General features: G+C 43.6%; 1 protein-coding gene across 2 annotated transcripts in view; it reads right to left on the bottom strand.

The window, feature by feature from the left end:
* FYN (FYN proto-oncogene, Src family tyrosine kinase) overlaps window positions 1-18,596 on the bottom strand; it is a 215,124-nt gene that overhangs the window by 17,301 nt on the left and 179,227 nt on the right. For both annotated transcript variants that reach the window (XM_019520076.1, XM_019520075.1), the window contains exons 9-12: window positions 16,686-16,865; window positions 14,860-14,936; window positions 14,608-14,761; window positions 3,720-3,851 (exon numbers count right to left, since the gene is read on the bottom strand). In XM_019520076.1, coding sequence (XP_019375621.1) covers window positions 3,720-3,851; window positions 14,608-14,761; window positions 14,860-14,936; window positions 16,686-16,865 — 543 coding nt within the window. The remainder of the gene's footprint in view (window positions 1-3,719; window positions 3,852-14,607; window positions 14,762-14,859; window positions 14,937-16,685; window positions 16,866-18,596) is intronic.

Here is an 18,596-nt window from a genome sequence, read left to right as displayed (position 1 = left end):
CCAGGCACATTAATTTTTGGCTTTGCTTCCCTCCCTCCCCCTTTTATTTCCCCTGTGTGCTAATGAAAAATGTTGTTGAAAGGGCTTATTTCAAACCAGTGCCTTGTAAAGGGTTAAAGGGAGCACCAATATCCAAGTTAGACATTTTGCCATCCAATAGGCCCCTTGAGGGAAAAGCTGAAGGATAAAAGGAAGACAGCTACTATTAAGAAGTCAGGCTACTGCTGGCATGGACTATTAGGGCTGAGGTAGAAGGTTTAATTTTGAGCCCTGGCATCCCTCTAACCTTTGCCACTGTGGTCTCTTGCTCACAGACCCCAGTCCTTTCACCCCAAATTGGAGCAATTGGACAACAAATGGTTTGAAGAGTGGGGACAATGGATGCTAGATTTCCTATTCAGCCACTCAGCCACACCCCTTCCTCTCTTGTCTCCTCCACGTTGCACTCTCTCCTGTTACCTAGACAGGAGGAGATTATAAAATGGCAAGGCCTCTATGGAGGCAGACCTGTGGGTGTGAGTACACATCCAGATTTAGGGGGTGTAAGGTGTGTAACAAGTCACAGGAATTGTTCTAACAAGAGAGGGGCACTTTCCTTTTTTATTTGAACTCCAGCCCACAATGAGCATCCATGTCTGGAGGCAGATCTGTAACCCATTTTACAAGCAAGACATTATAGAGGAGGACGCCAGATCTGCTACAGCTAAACTTGAGAACCCCTTTGTAGGGAAAGGTTGATTCCTGAGGTGCTCTAAAAACCACATGCTTACCATGACTGATCAGGGTGCCAGGGCAGAGCACGTTGGCATTCAGGCTGTGGGTTCCTATCAACTCCACGCTCTCCTCCCCTAGGTGAGTTGGGATCTGGGGCGGTCCTGTCCCTCTGGAGGTGTCTGAAACCCTCCCCTTGCCCTTGTGTCTTCACCAGGATTTGGCAGGAGTTATAAACTCCTTATGAGACCTGGAACGTAGGGGTGTCTGAGCTTCTCCCTGCTCTCTGGAGGACCGTTTCTCTAGGGGGTCTAAGCCCCTTTCCTTGTTCCCTCATATGAACTGGGATCTGGGGGCCCCTGTTCTTGCATAGAGGTGCTAGCCACTCTCCCAGCCCTCCTCATGGCACCAGGACCAGGGGCAGGAGTCATTCTCTCCCTCTGCAATCTATTTAAAGGCTGAAACCTCTCAGTGCTATAAATCCACATGCTTTGAAATTCTGCCTTGAAATTTGGATACCTAAGGGAGGCGCAGGGCAGAGTTACTGATCCAACTGTAGGAACTTTTGAGCCCAGAATTCCCAAGATACACACCATCCCTCCCTCCTATTTTTAATGCTGACAGCTCCTTTTTGCATAGACCTGGAAGGCCGGCATGGAGCTGAAACAGACCAGGTTGGGCCAAGGGCATGGCTGGACCCCTAGCTGAAGCAGAGGCTGGCGGAGCAGTGTGGGGTGCAAGGCCTGGTTTAGTATAGCTTGGGCTATGTAACCAAGGAAGTATGTGATCTTCCCTACTGCCTGTGACAGATCCATGCAACTAGAAGTAAAATTTTATGTGCTGATGGATAAAATGTTAAAGTCTTCATGGAATGGGATGGGAAGGAGAATTTGAGCTGAAAACTGGCCAGGGCAAGGAGAAAGGGACTTCATGTTGCACTGAGGGAGAATGAAGAAGGGGAGAGATTCAGTAGTCTTCTTCCATGTTTAATATCACTTTAACCACCATATAATGACTGTCTAGACCTTGGGGAACAGACCATGTCTATGATTTCTCTTGTAGGTCCTGTTAGCAAATATACACTGAGCATTTCTGAGTATGAGCCTAATCCCCATTTCATAATAACCAAGTGTACAAGGGAGGAGGGTGCATGTGAATCACACACAGCATCTGCTATCTTTACTGAGCTACAGCAGTCTTAGCTGCAAACCTACATGACAACAGCTCCCAAAGTGATCACAATAGCCCACAAAAACATTCCTTTTTCTGTTAAAAAAAACAGGCGACAACGGATGCTGCTAACATAAGAGTTCTGGTTTCCCTGTGCTATCTTACGCCCTTCCAGAAGTCTGAGTTTCTGCGGAGTCTGTTTATTTAACTGTACCTCTGCTCTTGTTGAATGATGCCCTGGGATATCCACATCACATACTCCCCTCTTCCTTTGAACAATTCTGAATAGTAACTGCCTTCCCCTGCCCTACTGTTGGATGTTTCACAGGAAAATCACCACATTTCTTAAATTTTATAACACATTCACTTCTTTTAATCCCCCTTCACCTGTACCAAATGGTGCCATCATTCAACCCAGAAACAACTCTCATCTCCCACCTCACTGCTGACAGCCCTGAGGGCAAGAGGACCCCCTGTGCACTACTCCTGACACAAGTGGCACAACTGAAACAAGGCATACTGTACTGCTCAAGGGACAAGTATCTCTTTCCTTTGACCATACGCAAAGGGTCAGGCCAAGGAGTTCACTGAGTCCAGTGGGGCAGGATTCTCGCTGATCACCTCCTAGTTTGACCAAATCTGCCAAACTGCCTGTCTACCATTCAGGACAGCTACCATTAACAAAACAAATGCAGTTGGAGGACTTGCAGATGGTTCCCATTGGCTATTGCCAGCTCCAGGTGAGCAGAGTCCAGACCATCTGAATGCAGAATTGAATTATTTTTCCCCCTTCATTTTCAGAGTTTAAATGAGTGTTTTGGAAAGGCACAAGACAATACCCGCCTGTTGCACCTCTTTGTTAATGTTGTGCATCACTGACTACTACTTTGATCACTGACTAATTGCACCAAGTGGCAACTTTGTGCAACAAACTAATTACTTTGTGAACAAACTAATGCTTCACATCACAGCATCCTTTCAGTAGTGATCCAGCACCAGTAAGGACCTTTACCACAGCTGGACTATTTGGATAGATCTTAATTTAAAACTATGCTAGGAGTCTAGGCATTCACTTCCACAATTCACACAAAAGATGTTGATGTTAAAAAATAAAAATAAATTCTCTGGCCAGTGTTCTCTTCCTGTTTTCTCTGCACATGAACACCTCTCCCCTACAAGGGCCAGTGCTAGAGCATGCAGCTCTGAGAGACAGCACATGCACATCCATCCCTAATGTAAGTCAGAAGACAGTTGGCAGAGTTTCAACAAAAAGCAATGGGGCCTTTACTTTCCCTGCCCCAGAAAATTTAACCTATCTATGAACCTGTCTTAGGTTGGGGCCTACATGTTATGTGATTAATTTCTTTGACTTCCATCCATTTCTGTTCCCAGGATTGGAGATTTACAAGCATTTACAGAGAGATTTGGTAATATTAGGCCCTAAGGCATCATCAGAGAGACATGCATATAAACTGGGATACATCCACTTGGTATTTAATTTACTGAGATCTTAAAAATTGAATGCAATGTTGACGTGAGTTGTTTCTCTACAGTGCAGTACTTCTGGGTTGCCTTCATTACTTTGACAGGAAAAATGTTAATCAGTTAAAGTGATCTTAATGAAAAGGAATCAGGAAAAAGGAAGGTTAGACTGATTGCCCATATATCACCTTCATAATGGCAAGGACTCACTAAGGTCCTGAATTAGGAAAGCATTTATGCACATGAACAGTCCTATTGGAAGTCCATGGAACTACCCATATGCTTAAAGTTATGCATGTGCTCACATACCTTCCTAGGCTGGGCTTTAGGCTAGCATTCTTGGTAGCTTTTCTTACCTGGGTATGGCACTCTCCCTTTTGTTACGAGCTCTGTCAGTAGGATTCCAAAGGACCACACGTCTGATTTTATTGTGAACCTTCCATACAATGCTGCTTCTGGTGCAGTCCATTTGATGGGAAACTTTGCACCTAGTGGAAGAAATAAAGGAGTTACACTCAAGATGTGAGCAGTGTTGGTACACTGGTTAACACAGGACAGTCTGGGGGCTGCAATAGTCCAAGTATCGTGTTCAGATATTTTCAAATAACTCAGTGGAATATCGTCAAAGCTGTAATTTTATGATTAACTGGGAATAGGGTGGGGAAGATTTGTGGGAGAGAAGGGAAGGCTTAGGAGCAGTCTTTGGGGTGTGCTTGTCTTTCAACATCCTTCCATGCAAGCTGCTCTGAGTCCAAGGGAAACACTGTCAGAAATGTAAGCTAAAAATGCGGTTTTATAAAAGAAAGAAGCTTGAACAACCAATATAAAAATCTTTTTTTACATGTTCTCTGCCAAAATGTTTCAAATTAACATTTTCCTGTGGCATCTGCAACTCAAGCATTGCAACACAGTGTTAGTGAATCAAGGAACAGAAGTGAAATTTATGAGATGCACTACCCCCACCTCACAGGTCAGGATGAGCAAACTGTCAACAGAAACAAACATGGGAACACACGTTTCAAAATAAAATCAATTAAAATGTTTTTCTATGACACGCAAATAAAAAAACCATTTCAAAATAATGCAGCAAACGTAGCTGCTTGGAGTGTTGTGTCAAGGTAGAATTTTGGCCTATAATTTATAACTTCACAATGTCCTTTTAAGTTCCTGGCATTGAAACGTCTGTAGTGCTGTAACTACGTGCAATTCTAATGTGCTCGTCCATCATTGTAGCATGCAGAAGCCAATGGTGGAAAGATAACAAGTCTTTAAGGAGTGATTTATTTGCTTTTCCAATCATTTACCATTTTTGTAGAAACATATTTTAAAGTATCTTTTTCATTAAAAAAAAGATTCTAACAGCCATAATTAACCATGGTTCATATGTAAAGATATCCAGACATTTCCTGCTGCCTTTTGTTAATGCACAGAGCAAAAGTGGTTATTATTATACTGATTTAGGCAAAATTGTTAGTGTCCTCCCATAAAAGTTCTTTACCTTTAAAAAGGATTGTGAAAATTGCAACTTGGACAAATTACTTCTAGGTAGTTAATTTACTGCTCTGTTTACAGTAGTTTGCTAACAGTGTTCTGCCATTTCATCAATGGTAAGTACCTTGCAATTTTTACTATACTAAGCAATCTGACTAGAGCTCAGAGTACAAAGTAAACAAGGTAAAGCTTAAATTCCCTTATTTAGTCAAATATCAGGCACATTAAAATTATTCCCACAGTAAAATGAAATAATCCCAAGAGCAGAATTGATTCAGAAATGAATGTATATTTAAGAACACAGTATTAGCTGCTCAGAGAATTTCCTGCTGAAATTGAGAGAGACACTTCAACGCTTTCACACTTACAGTTTGCAGATGCCTACAACTTGGTCCCTAAAACTATTTCGGCACATGCTTGGATTGTCAAAGTATCTGCAGAGAATGTGTAGGTGCTCACACCATGTCATATTTATCTGGGCAAACACGTTTCAAGGAGCCCAATCTCAGGCATTCAGGTTTGAACATTTTGGCTGACCTTTTCTTACCCTTCTTCCTCAAGGAACCAGACAGTGTTTACAACCTGCAAAATCTGCAAAGTCACTCTCTTACTCTCATCAAAATCACTCCTTAAAACCTGTCTTTGCTTTAGTGTCCACAAATACCTGCTGGCTGCCACCAGCAACAATTCCTGTCTGGAGTCCTGGCCCTTCCTAAGCACCACTTACAGCAATGGGAGGCTAGAAAATGGCTTCCCTAATCACTGGCAAGGCCCTGGCTATGAATACTGCACGTCTCCCAGGAGAAAGTACTGACAGTGTTAGGCTATGGTTTGAATTTTGTATATGGTTAGATGACTACTTCAAATGGTCCCACACTGCTCAAAGATCAGCATGTGTTGTGAGGGCCAGGAGCAATATCCCTCCATGCCCTCAGACATACAGATGCCTTGCTTTAGGCCTGAAGACTCTGGCCCATGATACTCAAGAAGGCTGAGAACTTGTTAATTTATTTATTCCACACATTTTACAAATGTAGTTCCTTTGATGCATTCTTTTTCCAGCTTTACTAAGTAGCTGAGCCAACTGCTTCTCTTGCATTTCCTGCTTGGATCTGAAGATGGGAATCACTGGCATACAGTACTGGAGGAAGGACATCCTTCCAAGCTCCTCTGTGTTGCCTAGTCATTTCCTTCTCCGTCCTTCTGTTTCTTACTGAATGCAGTGCGGCCCCTTGGGGAAGTATTGATGGTGGGTAGTAGAGCACCGTGGGAAGATAATCAGTAAGGGAAGAGGCTACCCTTCCTGTATAGCTTTTTAACTAGTGTCCCTTTTCCTAAGATTTGAAGGAAAAAAACCCTGAGAATTCAGAAGAGAGTAGTGAGAACAAATGGATACTGCCACAGCTACCTCCTGTGTTGGCAGGGATGGGCAGGGGACACTCTGCTAGCAGTGACTTCTGCCTAAATTTATACATGACTTGGCTTACTTTTTTAGGGGAACCTTTCTGGGACATTAAAAAAAATGTTTAGGTTAATAAGAAAATGGTGGATTGTGCGCCTTCTTTTTATACTGTTTACCATGCGTGAGAATGTGGTATTGAGAAGGTGGGGATGTGGCAGGACAGACAGCAGTGAAGTCGTTCCTCATGTGCTCTTGGCTTTGTATGTACACAGGCAGATGAATGCCCTGACAGAGTTAGTGCTCAGAGCCAACAGGGCCTTTACTGACTAACCAGCAGGAGGAACCAGGGGTGGGTGTGGGGGAGGAGGGAGCATCCAGAGGACCACTTGCACTGCTGCAGTTTCAAGGCTTGCATCTCCTGTTCAGTGCCATAGTGTGGAGTGATGTGTGGCACATAACAGTGCCTAGCTTTGTTCAGATCAAGTGCACTCAGTGATGGTGAGAGGCTTTTCCTTTGTGCTTTTGTAACACGTTGTCCTTGATTTTAGAGATGTGTTAAAGAGTTGCAGCAACAAAATATTGTATCATGTATAATTCCCTTCTGAGTCCAAGGTGGAGGGTGACTGGCAGTGGCTTGCAAGGGATAAAGGTAAGGCATTGTTCCTACAAGGTATCTTCTAGTGCTTGGAGCTGGAGGGTCACCTGTGGCACTATTGAAAAGTCTCTCCTGAAGGCACTCCTTTGTGCACTATACATGTATGCACTATACACATGTCCCATATGTAGTATAGTGCATTATACATGTGCATTATATACATGCCTGCTCCCTGCTCCAGTGCATGCTAATTAGCATGCATTGCAGCAGACTCAATTAAATCGAGTCTGCTGGAGCATGCTAATTAGCACACTCCAGCAGCCTCAGTGTCAGGTGTATTTCATGTTCCCATCTTCTAAATGGCAGCAGGGGTGCTTTAACTAAAGCTCGAATAAGCTTTAGTTAAAGTGCCCCTGCCGCCATTTTAAAGCACAAGATGTTGAATACATGAGACACTGAGAGTGATTTAATTAGGGCAGCTCCCAAGAGCCACTCTAATTAAAGAGCCCCACCCCAGAGCACATAAAGATGCCCTATGCTCCCATAGCCCTATGCTGGTCTCTGTCTTTCACAAGCAGAATGCCTCAAGACCTGGATGTATGGGCATTATTTCCCTATCCCCACTGCAGCTATTGATCTACAAGCCATAACTGAGCTCACAGTCATTGAAACTCACTGAAACACACTGGTCTCAACAGCTTATTAAGCTTGCTGTGTTTTTGCTGTGAACAAATGACAAAGTCAGATCATAAGATCAAATCTATATTCCTGACAAGTACACTAATAAACCCAGCGGACCACATCCTCAGCAGGTGTCTTTTGCTTTATCTCCACTTAATTCAGTGAATCTATGCAGGCTTACACCAGTGGGGAATGTGACTCAGTGTTTTTTCCTGGAATTGTAGATACCATCTTCGTTAAAAACTGACAGGTCTGTAAACTGGCTGTACACAAGCCCATTGCAATCTACATTTATTGGGTCAGGACAGATGGTCTTCCCTCACAGCTCAGGTCTGAACTGATTGCTTTCGTCCCCGCTCAGATAGATTCTTGAATCCATTCTGTGCAAAACCAGCAATTTTAGGTTCACTCTGTTGCTTCCCACATGCCCTTCAAACACTCAGCTTGGTGGAGGTCATGTAAGAAAGCAAATTTGTAATACATGCATGTCATTATGGCAGACTGCAAGAAGAGAGTCTCAGGAAGGTTACTAGGCCCTCTGAATGTCTGAGCAAAGCTAGATACAGGTATTCAAAATGTCTGAGGTGGAATCAATCTAAGTTACGCAGTTTTCTGTAAGTAGCGTAGTTTAGATTGATAGTGAACAACATACATTTGCCCTTTGGTGGGAGGGAGGGGGGACAAATCTTAGGCCAAGTTCCACCAGTTTTAAAGCAGTCTGTGTGTGCCAAACTTCTGTTCTGTTATGGATATAGGCTGGTTTCCAATCACTTATACTGGTAAAATTGTAATGTCTGTACCTGGCCTAAGACTACAGTTCTCTTCCAAATGAATTTCTTCAGCATGCCCAAGATAATCTCTCTTTTGCTCCCCATTTGGTTTCATAATGGGCATAAGCAGGACCTGGACTGAGGGGAACTGAAGTGTGGGGCAGGAAAATTTGGTGACCCCAGTGCTGAACTCCCAGGGGAGTTTATCTTTTATTTTATTTTTTATTTAAACTTATACACATCAGAAACTGCTGGAGTCCCTGCCACAAAGCGGCTCCATTTCTCTGTGGTACTTGCTGTAATGCAGTTGCTAAAGCTGCTACTGCAAGTAATCAAGGTCATGCATTACTTTTTGTCAGTAAACACATCTCTAGGGGCATACTTTTTAAAAAATACCAAGACCATAAACCATGGAAACTATTAGGTCAACTACTAGAGAATTTAGTTCAGCAGTGAACAGCTTGTGGGGCTGGAAAGGCAAAGCCACAAAGATAAAAAAAAGCTGAAGCAAGTATGCAACAGGAAATAAGTCTGTTTGGGCAGGCACTGCTGTGTGGGAGGGTCTTTGCCAAAGGTGTGTTGTGAGAACTAGTACAAAACTGCAAACCCAGTGAAACATCACAATGCAAAACAAGCGTCTTCCACCCAGTTTTCATCCTGGGAATTGGGTCATAGATGCTCTTTCCTTCTCTTAATCCTCCTTCACCCCCTTTGCCCTGGGAACCTTCCCTTCAGCTGGATGGGATTTCCTTGGAAGGCCATTAGTGATTTCACCCACAGTTTGTTCTTGAGCAACATGAGTCACTCCCCCTCTTCCTCCCTGCTGGCCCAGGGAGCGACTAAGAGCAGGAATCTAACTCCGGCTGTTCCATGTTGCAACAGTCTGTTAGGAACAAAGGTCTGATGAGGTGGAAAATCAGGCACACAAAGGATAAAAACCTCCTTGCTTGTTTAAAAAAAAGCAACAAACAAAGCTCCACCCAGTTCCTAGAGTACAGCAAAAAGCATTCAGGGGGCAAAAATGATTAAATGATCCCCAAGTTTACAGACGCATACTACAGCTACAAAAATAGCTCCGAGTGGTCTGGAAGGCATCAGAAAAGTGCGATTATTTGGTCAGCTTTGGAGTAGCATTACAAGTACTGCTTGCATATGCAACCAAAACATGGATTGGAAAATAAACCCACTAAGTTTTACAAAGGAAATTTTAAATTTGTATCAGCTGCTCTAGCTTATAATAGTAACAGCTCCTCCCCGGCAGCTCTCTGAAGCAGTCAGTCTCCAAAAAATGCCATGTGTTTAGCTAAGACTTTACATAACTTGAACTGGATCAGTGAAATGACAACAAGTCAGGGTGGGAAGTCTTGTGTAGGAGGCGGCTTAAGGAGTCATGATTTACTGGGCTGCGGGAGAAAAAGAGGTCACTGGGAGGCGGAGAGCTTTGGGGCTTGCCTCACAAGGCTGACCCAAGCAGTGCCACTGCGGACCATCAGGGAAGAGTAAAAGAGAGCGTGACCTGTATTCTGAAGGAAGGGCAACACAGTGGCAAGTAGCAAAAACAGAAGGCTAAAGTCTTTAGGACAGGGATCATGTTACTGTATTATTCTTTCCTTAGGTGTTTCACTTATTCTAAAAGCAAGAATTATTTTTGCCAGCAAAGACAGACAGAGGTAGCCAAACATCCACAAGAAGTCCCTGACTTTCATTCAAGGGTATGACATTGTTCTTAGTTGCACCCTTTAAATCAAATGGGGTGTGACCATCTGTTTCCTTTCTGATGATTGCTGGGAAATAGTGGATGCAGGCTACTAACCACTGCCTATTTATCTTGCATAAATCACAAGCAGCTGGGGCTCTTTGCTTAAATCAAAAAGAAAAATAAACGGTCAATAAAATGCTACCACCAGGCTGACGGAGATTCATATTGGACCACGAATCCCACACTCCAAACTGCCAGGGCTTATATCAGTTCCATCTGTTTCCTTTCAAACTATTTACATGGATACAAGAGTGACACTTTTGGGGGCAGTGGGAGGAAATCTCTCCTCCTCCCAGAAGTCAACAGAACCAACAACCTTAGTTCTCTGAAAGAAGAGTGAAGAGGAGAGGGTGACCTAAGCCACTTGAATCTTCAGATTTCACATGGCCCACCACTTCCTTTCTCCAACAGGAACTACTAGTCTGCAGCTCCACTTGCCACATGGGAAAACCCTGCGTTCCCAGCCAGTCTTTTGCTCCTGTCTCAGACTTGCCACAGAGGCTGCAGCTGGCTAGATAAACAGAGCAATCTTCAGCTGCCTCCCTTTGGAGGATTAGAGTGATAGTTCATGGGCTTTTTGGCCATGTGTCTTAAGCCCAGGAGTCTTATTTATACAGGCAGTCCTCGGACTCACAACTCAATTGGCTCCTGAAAACAACTCAGAACCAATTTTCTCATAAGAAACAACGTTATAAATGCGGGGGTTGGTTCCCGAACCAAGGCCCAATACCCTATTTTCATTAAAAATACCCCAGAATTTTGTACTTGATCAATTATAGATGAGTAATATAGCTACATTAATGTATTTATATTGTAAATAGCAATCATATTGATTTGGAAGGACTTCTTTGAGGTGATTTTGCTGGACTTTTTGAAGGGCTCTTGGTTGGACTTTTTGAAGGATGCATGGCTGGAGTCTTCTCAGGAGTCTTGGCTGCAGGTTTTTCTGGAGTCTTGTCTGCTTTCTTAAAGAAAGTGTCCAATGCAGTTTGGACAGATGTTCTCCAGGGGGATGAGCGTTGCAGCGAACTTGTTTGCTGGCATGACATTGCATAGGGCTGTTTCTGTTGCCGGGGTGCAGACTCCCCAGGAGGGTGGGGTGGAAGTGACTCCGGTGCTCCCCCCCAAGTTTGCAGCCAGGGTTTGTCCACCCCTAGTTACATTACTGAGGTTTCCAAGGATTCCTTACACATAACAAAAGCTAAATTCTTCTAAGAGATGTAAGGCAGAAACAATATTCAACGTCCAAGGATTTCCTACCTATTCTGAGCTCAGAAGAAAATATTGCCAGAGGCAGGTCACCTACTTGTCTACTAAAACAAATAATCAGCTGTGTCAAAATATACACTGAGGGCTTTCCAAGGAGAACAGAGAAAGTGTCAGTGAAAAAAACCATGGAGAGAATCCTTTTTTCCCCCCCTACTGTGGGTTTTTTCTATACTGTTTTATGGGCTAAACGCAGCTGTCTTTTCTCCAGCAAAACTCTCTCTCTTCACACCGGCAAAAGGTAAGCAGGAGCAGACCCTGTGTACCAGAATGCACTGCCTCTGCTGTTGCTCTGGAGATGTGCCATAAATCTGACATTTCTGAATGCATCAAGTGACTCTGGCCCTCAAACTCAAATCAATACTAGTTAACTCTCTGCATTTTGTACTTATCACAGATGCTTAAAGGGCCCAGACAGGACTACTAGGCCCTCCCTGTAAAGGGATCACTCATAACTTTCTCAAATACATCAGAACATTAAGTAAGGAACTGAGGGCAGGCTGCCCGCTAATGTGAAATGTAGAATGTGCCGTATCTCTGCCGGTAAGCCCTGCTGACAGGAATTCATAGGGACGCGAATGGTGTGACAGCTTTTGCTCTCATTGAAACACAAACTTTGGTTCACTCTGTGACCGCTTGAGTATAACAGAAAACGTTAACTCTTTGTTAAAATACAGCCAGAATCCCAACTAAAACAGGGCCATGTGGTTAAGATCAAACCTCTTAACAGCAAGGAGTAATATGGGCTCTCTGATGGCATAAACTATGGTTTAACAAAAGGCCCATGGGTTATTGCAACTTAAATGCAGGTGGAGTGATATTTATTGCTACTTATTGAGCAAGCACTACCACACTGACTGCCAGTGAATGAACAACTTTGCATCTTGTGACTTTGCAAACTTGGACTAACATCTGAAAAATGAAACATGACCAGTAAAGGATTACCAAATACACAGAGTGTGTGTCATGGCTCAGTCTGAACACACGCACTTTTCTCTCTTAAAAAAGATCGCCATAACTTATTTAAAAGGGTACTGCATAGCAGAGGTGGATCACACCCAGCAATCTGTGTGGCAATGGAAAATGGCTTTCAGATTGGAAAAATACCAATAGGAAATATTTTTCTCATCAGTGCCTGAATACTTGAATAAAGTGGGTTACTCTAAGGCAGGGCTGCACATGGGGGATCATACCCATGTGACAAATGCTTGTGAGGGTGGACATTGCAGTGGAGGCGAGGGGCTGGAGACAGTCATGACCAGGGATCCTAGATTCCCTGTTTAAAAATGCTGAATTCTCTGATAAAAAACCCCAAATTCTCTGATTAAAACCCCCCAAATCCACGTTTTTGTGCGATTAAAATGGACCACTATATATATATAGGCATCAGTTGAACACAATGTATTATTGATATATGTACAATTTTAGAGCAATTTGGAAGCCTACCAGTGCCTCAATCATTATAATAAAATAAGCTCTAAATACCTATATATTTTGGTGTTTGATTGTGATTTTTTTATCATGGAAAAATCAAAGCTCCCCCTACCCCCTTCACTCACCAGAACGCAGCTCCATCTGTAGCTGCCCCCTCCCCTGTTCTGTTTCTGGCGCTGAGCAGCCCTGATACGCCGGTGCTCTGCCCCTGCCCCTCACTTCTGATGCACAGTCCCCTGCCCCCCCTGCAACCCTGCTGATGCCCCTCACCCTTGACTCACAGGCCCCTGGCCCTGTTGGTACCCCTCACTCCCAAGCCACAGCTCCCTGGCCCTGCCAGTGCCCCTCACTCCCAATCCGCTGTCACCCACTCCCAACTCCCCAGTGTGCAAGGAAGGGGATAGGGGGATGGGGAATAGGGTGAGTGTGTGAGGAAGCAGGGGCATAGATGATGCATTGGGGCTGGTGGGTGGGGATGTGCCCTCCCAGATTTCCATGTCCATAGTGGGGTGTGGGGCTGCAGCTGGGCTGGACCAGCTCTGGGCAGGAGCTCTATGGCCCAGTGGGCAGGACCCAGCATTGGAGGGAGTGCCATGAAACACAACTAGTAAAGGATTACCACATACAAAGAGGGGGTGTCATGTCATGGATGCCAACATGAGGCGCGGTAGTGACAGCAGCAGCAGCAGCATGGAGTTGTGGCCCCTGCTGCTGCAGGGCAGGCAGGAGGCACTTCACCTTGGTCATGGCCCAGCACTCCACTGGGCCACGAAGGTGGCTCCTGCTCAGAGCTGGTCTGGCGTGGCAGCAGCCTCGCATCCTATTCCCGACTGTGGGCACAGATATCTGGGGCAACATGTGATGCCCCCTAACCCCCCCCACCATGTCTCCTGTGCTCTCCTGCCACGGCACCTGTGTCCCCCTGCCCCCACCCCATGCATTGCCTGTGTCCCCTCACCCCCACAGACTTACCTGAAGGGAACTGCTCTCCACCATCCTGCCTGCTGCCCCATGCACGTGTACATACGCACATACACATGGTGTCCCCCATGTCCCGCTCCTGCCCAGCCCAAAGCAGCCCCTTGCAGGCTAGAGTTTAGCCAGCCTGCAAAGGGAAACCCACTGTTTCTCATGTTTTTCCCCTTTAAAGGAGAAATTCCACATTTTTCCTAAGCAAATGGAAAACCAGGAACCCTGGTCATGATGCATGCCTGCATGTTGCGGGGGCTGTGGGGGGAAAGGGGGAACTTGCACCCATGAAATGCAGAGAGGTTGAAGCATGCAGAGAGGTGGGGGGATGGAGGGATAGTGTCCATGTAGCTGGTGGCCTGTGGTCCAATTTGCATGGCCTGTGTGCAGCCTTGGGGGCTTCAAAGTTGGACAGTTGTGCTCTAAAGTCATTTAGAGGCAAAGAAAAATAAGCATGGTGCAGCAATATTTAGTGTATATAGGGAAAAAGACATTGCCTAGGGATTTTTTAGTTATGCCATGTTTAGTTTTATTAGGCTTTCCTGTGAAGATGATGTTGGGTGACAACTCTACAATGGCACTCTGAGGATACCATTTTCACGCTCACCTAATGCACTGAAACCCTTAAGGGTATAGCAGCCATTATCTTTCCAGTTGAAGAGGGGTCTGAGTTAGGCAGAGGGATTGCAGTTAAGCAGTGACATTTTCCCTCTCTTCAGTGCTCTTTTATCATGCTTCAGAAAGGCTCCCGGCCTCTTCCAGGACTACGAACTAAACGTGGCTAAGCTTGAAGCAATCTATTAATATGCCAGAATGTTTTTTTTTCCAATTGCTTGAAAAAAAACACAGGAAAGAAGATGTTTAGTGTTGTTCCTACCTTGTCTTGCAGTATATTCATTGTCTTCAATCAACCTTGCTAATCCAAAGTCAGCAATCTTGCATATTAGACCATTTCCCACTAGGATATTTGCAGATCGCAGGTCTCTGTGTATATAATTCATTCGTTCAATATAAGCCATTCCTGCAGCAACCTGTTGGAAGCACAACAAACAATAGGCACGAGTTAAAGTCTTATATAAATGTGATGGAAAACATATGTAGCAAAGTGCATACTATGCTGAAGACATACCTGTGCTGCCATGTCCACTAAATTCGGTAATTTCAAGGCTCTTCCTTCCCCGTCTTTTAAGAAATCTAGCAAACTCCCTGCAAATGCAAAGTTAACACTTTAAGGGAACAATGCTATTAATAGAGACCCAGTTTAAATCTCAATATTTAAGATAGCAATATTTTTGGCTCAACTGCTATAATATCAGATAATTGGAATACTTAAAAAATAGGGCACCTCCCTCCACAAATAAACATTAAATAAAACAATATTCTGATTAAAAGCTGTTACTGTTTCTCTTTATTCTCACATGTGTTTGTGAAAGATTATATAGAAAGCTCTTAGGAAAAGGAATACAGTTGCTTCTAATTTTCCTTAATGTTACTGACAAAATATATATTTCTAACTTTTGGGGTGTGTGCCAATGTTCTTAGAAACAACATACCTCCTGCTCTCTAAAGACCTGACTGAGCTGAAAGCACTGACACAAATCCAAGCCATGCAAAGCTTGGAAAGTCTCAGATCCTATAGCTCAGCCTATTTCAAGAGATAAAGTCAGTCTGGAGCCCAACTGGTCCATACAGCCAGCACTTAGAGGCTGATTTTCCTCAGGGGGTGGAAATCAATAGTCCATCTCCTTTAAGTAATGTGTAATAAAACATCACATTAAGCTTTCTGCTTAAAAGACTGTATTATGGACTTGCTGAAGATGAAGCAGGGATTGAGCAGAGAATGACGGGCTCAAGTAGATCGAAAGAAGAGGGGGAGCTCACTGCCCAAGGAAGGAGGGGGAGTCGTGTGTCTGCTGCTTATCCAAAGGTGAGTGCTCCCTATATTTTTTTAGGGGAGGATCTCTCCCTCCCTGCTGACCCTTAATAAAGGGGTGGAAAGCAGTCTCCTGTGTTTAACATTACTTCAGTAAAGAAACTGATTTAATGAATAAATGGAGTTCCCTCCCTTGATAAATCTTCAGCCTCAAGACCTGAACCAAAAGATCCAGGCAAAATGAGCCAAAGTAAATGGCTGCTTTCAGAAACATTTCTAGAACACAGGAAGTTTTCAAGAAGAGCTTATGCTCAGCACTCAGAGACTTTCATCACCAAGTGCAAGTTACTCTATGCTTGGATGCCTCTGAGCAGAGAGTGGGAAGGACACCTGCCAGGAAAATAAAAACCAACTCCAAATAGACTTCAGAAATGTACTCAAGATTCTGCACTGGAAAGAAATTGCCCTTTCAGGACTTGCGTTTGGTTCATTTACTTTTCCGAAACAACATGCAATTTTTGCTCTACTCTCAACTGTTGCGGCTGAGATTGGAGAACCAGAAAGTTTTTCTTTTCTCATTTTTCTGCATTGTTACCATAGTTAAGTAGCTAAAACAAAAATGTGTGTGCAAATCATCCATAATATTTAAACAGACTGAAAAATAAGCCAAGCTTTGAGGGCAGTTTGTGTCCTGTTAGGCTCAGTGTTGCCAAAGGAAAACAAAAAAATCTTAGCTTGACAAGTAAATATCATATGACAGGAAAAGACGGAATTTTCTGAAGCAATGTTTGATACAGTTCCATATCAAAAAGATCTGAACTTCCTGCTGTTGAAGAAGTCAAGATGCCACTTAACTTATTACACTTAAGCAATACCTAGGCATCCAGTATGTTATGTTGTCCCTGTTTTGTACTATAAGTTTGTATTTTAAAGTTATAAGGGCCCAATTCAGGTCTGGGTCAATAATTTTTGCCTGTTTATGTCACACACACACACACACACACACACACACACACAATTCTTGAACATAACTAAGAAGTCATATTACCAAGGAAAGACTCATGTAAAATGTGCTACTTTACCTTTACTCATGTACTCTGTGACAATATAGATGGGTTCTTCAGACACCACAGCATAAAGCTGCACTAGCTTGTCATGCTTTAGTTTCTTCATGATTTGAGCTTCCTCTAGGAATGATTCTGGGGACATTGTGCCAGGCTTCAAAGTCTTTATTGCCACTTTAGTGTTTCCATTCCATGTACCTATAATCACATAGATTTGGTCAAATAAAACACTCACCTGTCTGGAAGAGAGAAGAAAACTCACACCTCACTTAAGCATAAGGTAACTTACACAGACACTTCTACCGTATTTACTCATATACCACATGTGCTTTTCCCCCCATAATCAGTTCTTCCACACTGGGGTTGGCATCTTAAGTAAGGAAGCTAATTTTCTTCTTCACCTCTATTGAGGTGGCATCCAACACAGTACTGCATACACCCATGAAAAACTTTCCAAAAAAGTAGTACAAATATTTGGAACAGTTGTGGAAGGGCTAACACTGGCCTTCCTGCTTCCTGGTATGGGCAAAGAAGCTGGCAGACATTTTTTAGCATAGTCTCTTCAAGAGAAAGCCATCTCTAGGCCACAAGTCTGGAAAAATATTTTTTCTGCACTGTGCTGTCCAAAAACAAGGTGTTTGTCTTATTCGGGGGTGTATGGTATATGAGAAAATAAGGTACTACTATAATGCCTTTTCATTTTTTATTCCTATTGTTGTAGTCTTCTTCCATCAAAGATGCAATAATTTTTCATCTCGATTATCAGTACAGGGATTCATTTCCCTCTCCTTATACAGAAAAATCTTCCACTGACATCAGAGGAAATATTGTCTGAGTAAGGAGTCCCTGATGGAGTTCATGATGTTGAAATTAATATTGGTATAGTTTCCTGATTATGAGCTTGCATCAGTGATGTTAAGACAACCCGAAGCATTGTTCTGCTTGGTAGAGCAGGACAAAACTAAGAATTTCTGATTCACAGGATTTCAACATTTTGAATTTTTTGTTCTGATTCAGAATAAACCACATATTAAAACATCCCACGAAATGGGAATTCTGAATTTTTTGTTTTATTATTTTGGAAATGCCAATACATAACATTTCTAAAAGGAGATGTGCTCCCAAGACTGTTAGCAGCTACTGTGTGAAATGATCATAATTCTTGTAAATGTCAAGGTGCACTGAACACCAACAGTAAAACTAACTCTCGCACTCCAGAAACACAGCTAATGTGCCCCTAACTGCTGAGCTGTTGGCATGACAGGGTTACCCTGAAGTTGTGATTCCTGAAAGCCCAAACAACCCAGCAGCCCAAGCCAGGGATCTGGCAAGAAACCAGATGACATTTTATCAAATTTGATGCGTCTGTGAAACATATAGAGTTTGCTGAAATGGCATTTTCTGATAAATCTGGAATAGGTCACCCGATTCCTGATCTGTTCCACTGGTTAGTTTACTAAATCACTGCAGCAGTTAATTACAGTGTCTCAGTGAGTTCATATGAAGTTTGATCTGCTTATAGAGCTGCTGCTGTTTAGTAAAGTGGTAAAACAATACCAAATGATTTGGGTAGTCAGTTGTATTAACTGAAATTTGCGTGTGTGCATGTGTGTAGAAAGGGGCAGGGAAGGGAAGCTGAAGGCAGAGGCATAGCAAGAACTTCCAGTGCCTGCAGCAGAGATGGTGGCAGCGGGAGTGTTATGCTGACCACTGGAGAGCAGGGGAGGGGAAACAGACTCCTACCTGCCCCTGCTATCTGCACTTTGGAGGCAGCTGCTACAGCGATAGCTCCTGATGTGGCAGCATGGGCTTAGGAAGCTGCAATTAGGGGACAGGTTTGCTAAACACTGGTGCAGCAGTCTGGTGATAAGGGCCGCCTCAAGGCTTCTCCTTATGTCCTGTTCACTCCTCCTACCCCCCCCCCCCCCC

This window comes from Gavialis gangeticus, unplaced genomic scaffold (genome assembly GCF_001723915.1).
Source record: "Gavialis gangeticus isolate Ggan-Ray unplaced genomic scaffold, GavGan_comp1, whole genome shotgun sequence".
NCBI classification, from domain to species: Eukaryota; Metazoa; Chordata; order Crocodylia; family Gavialidae; genus Gavialis; species Gavialis gangeticus.
Note: the sequence above shows the minus strand (reverse complement) of the source record. Positions and strands in the feature narration are given on the sequence as shown.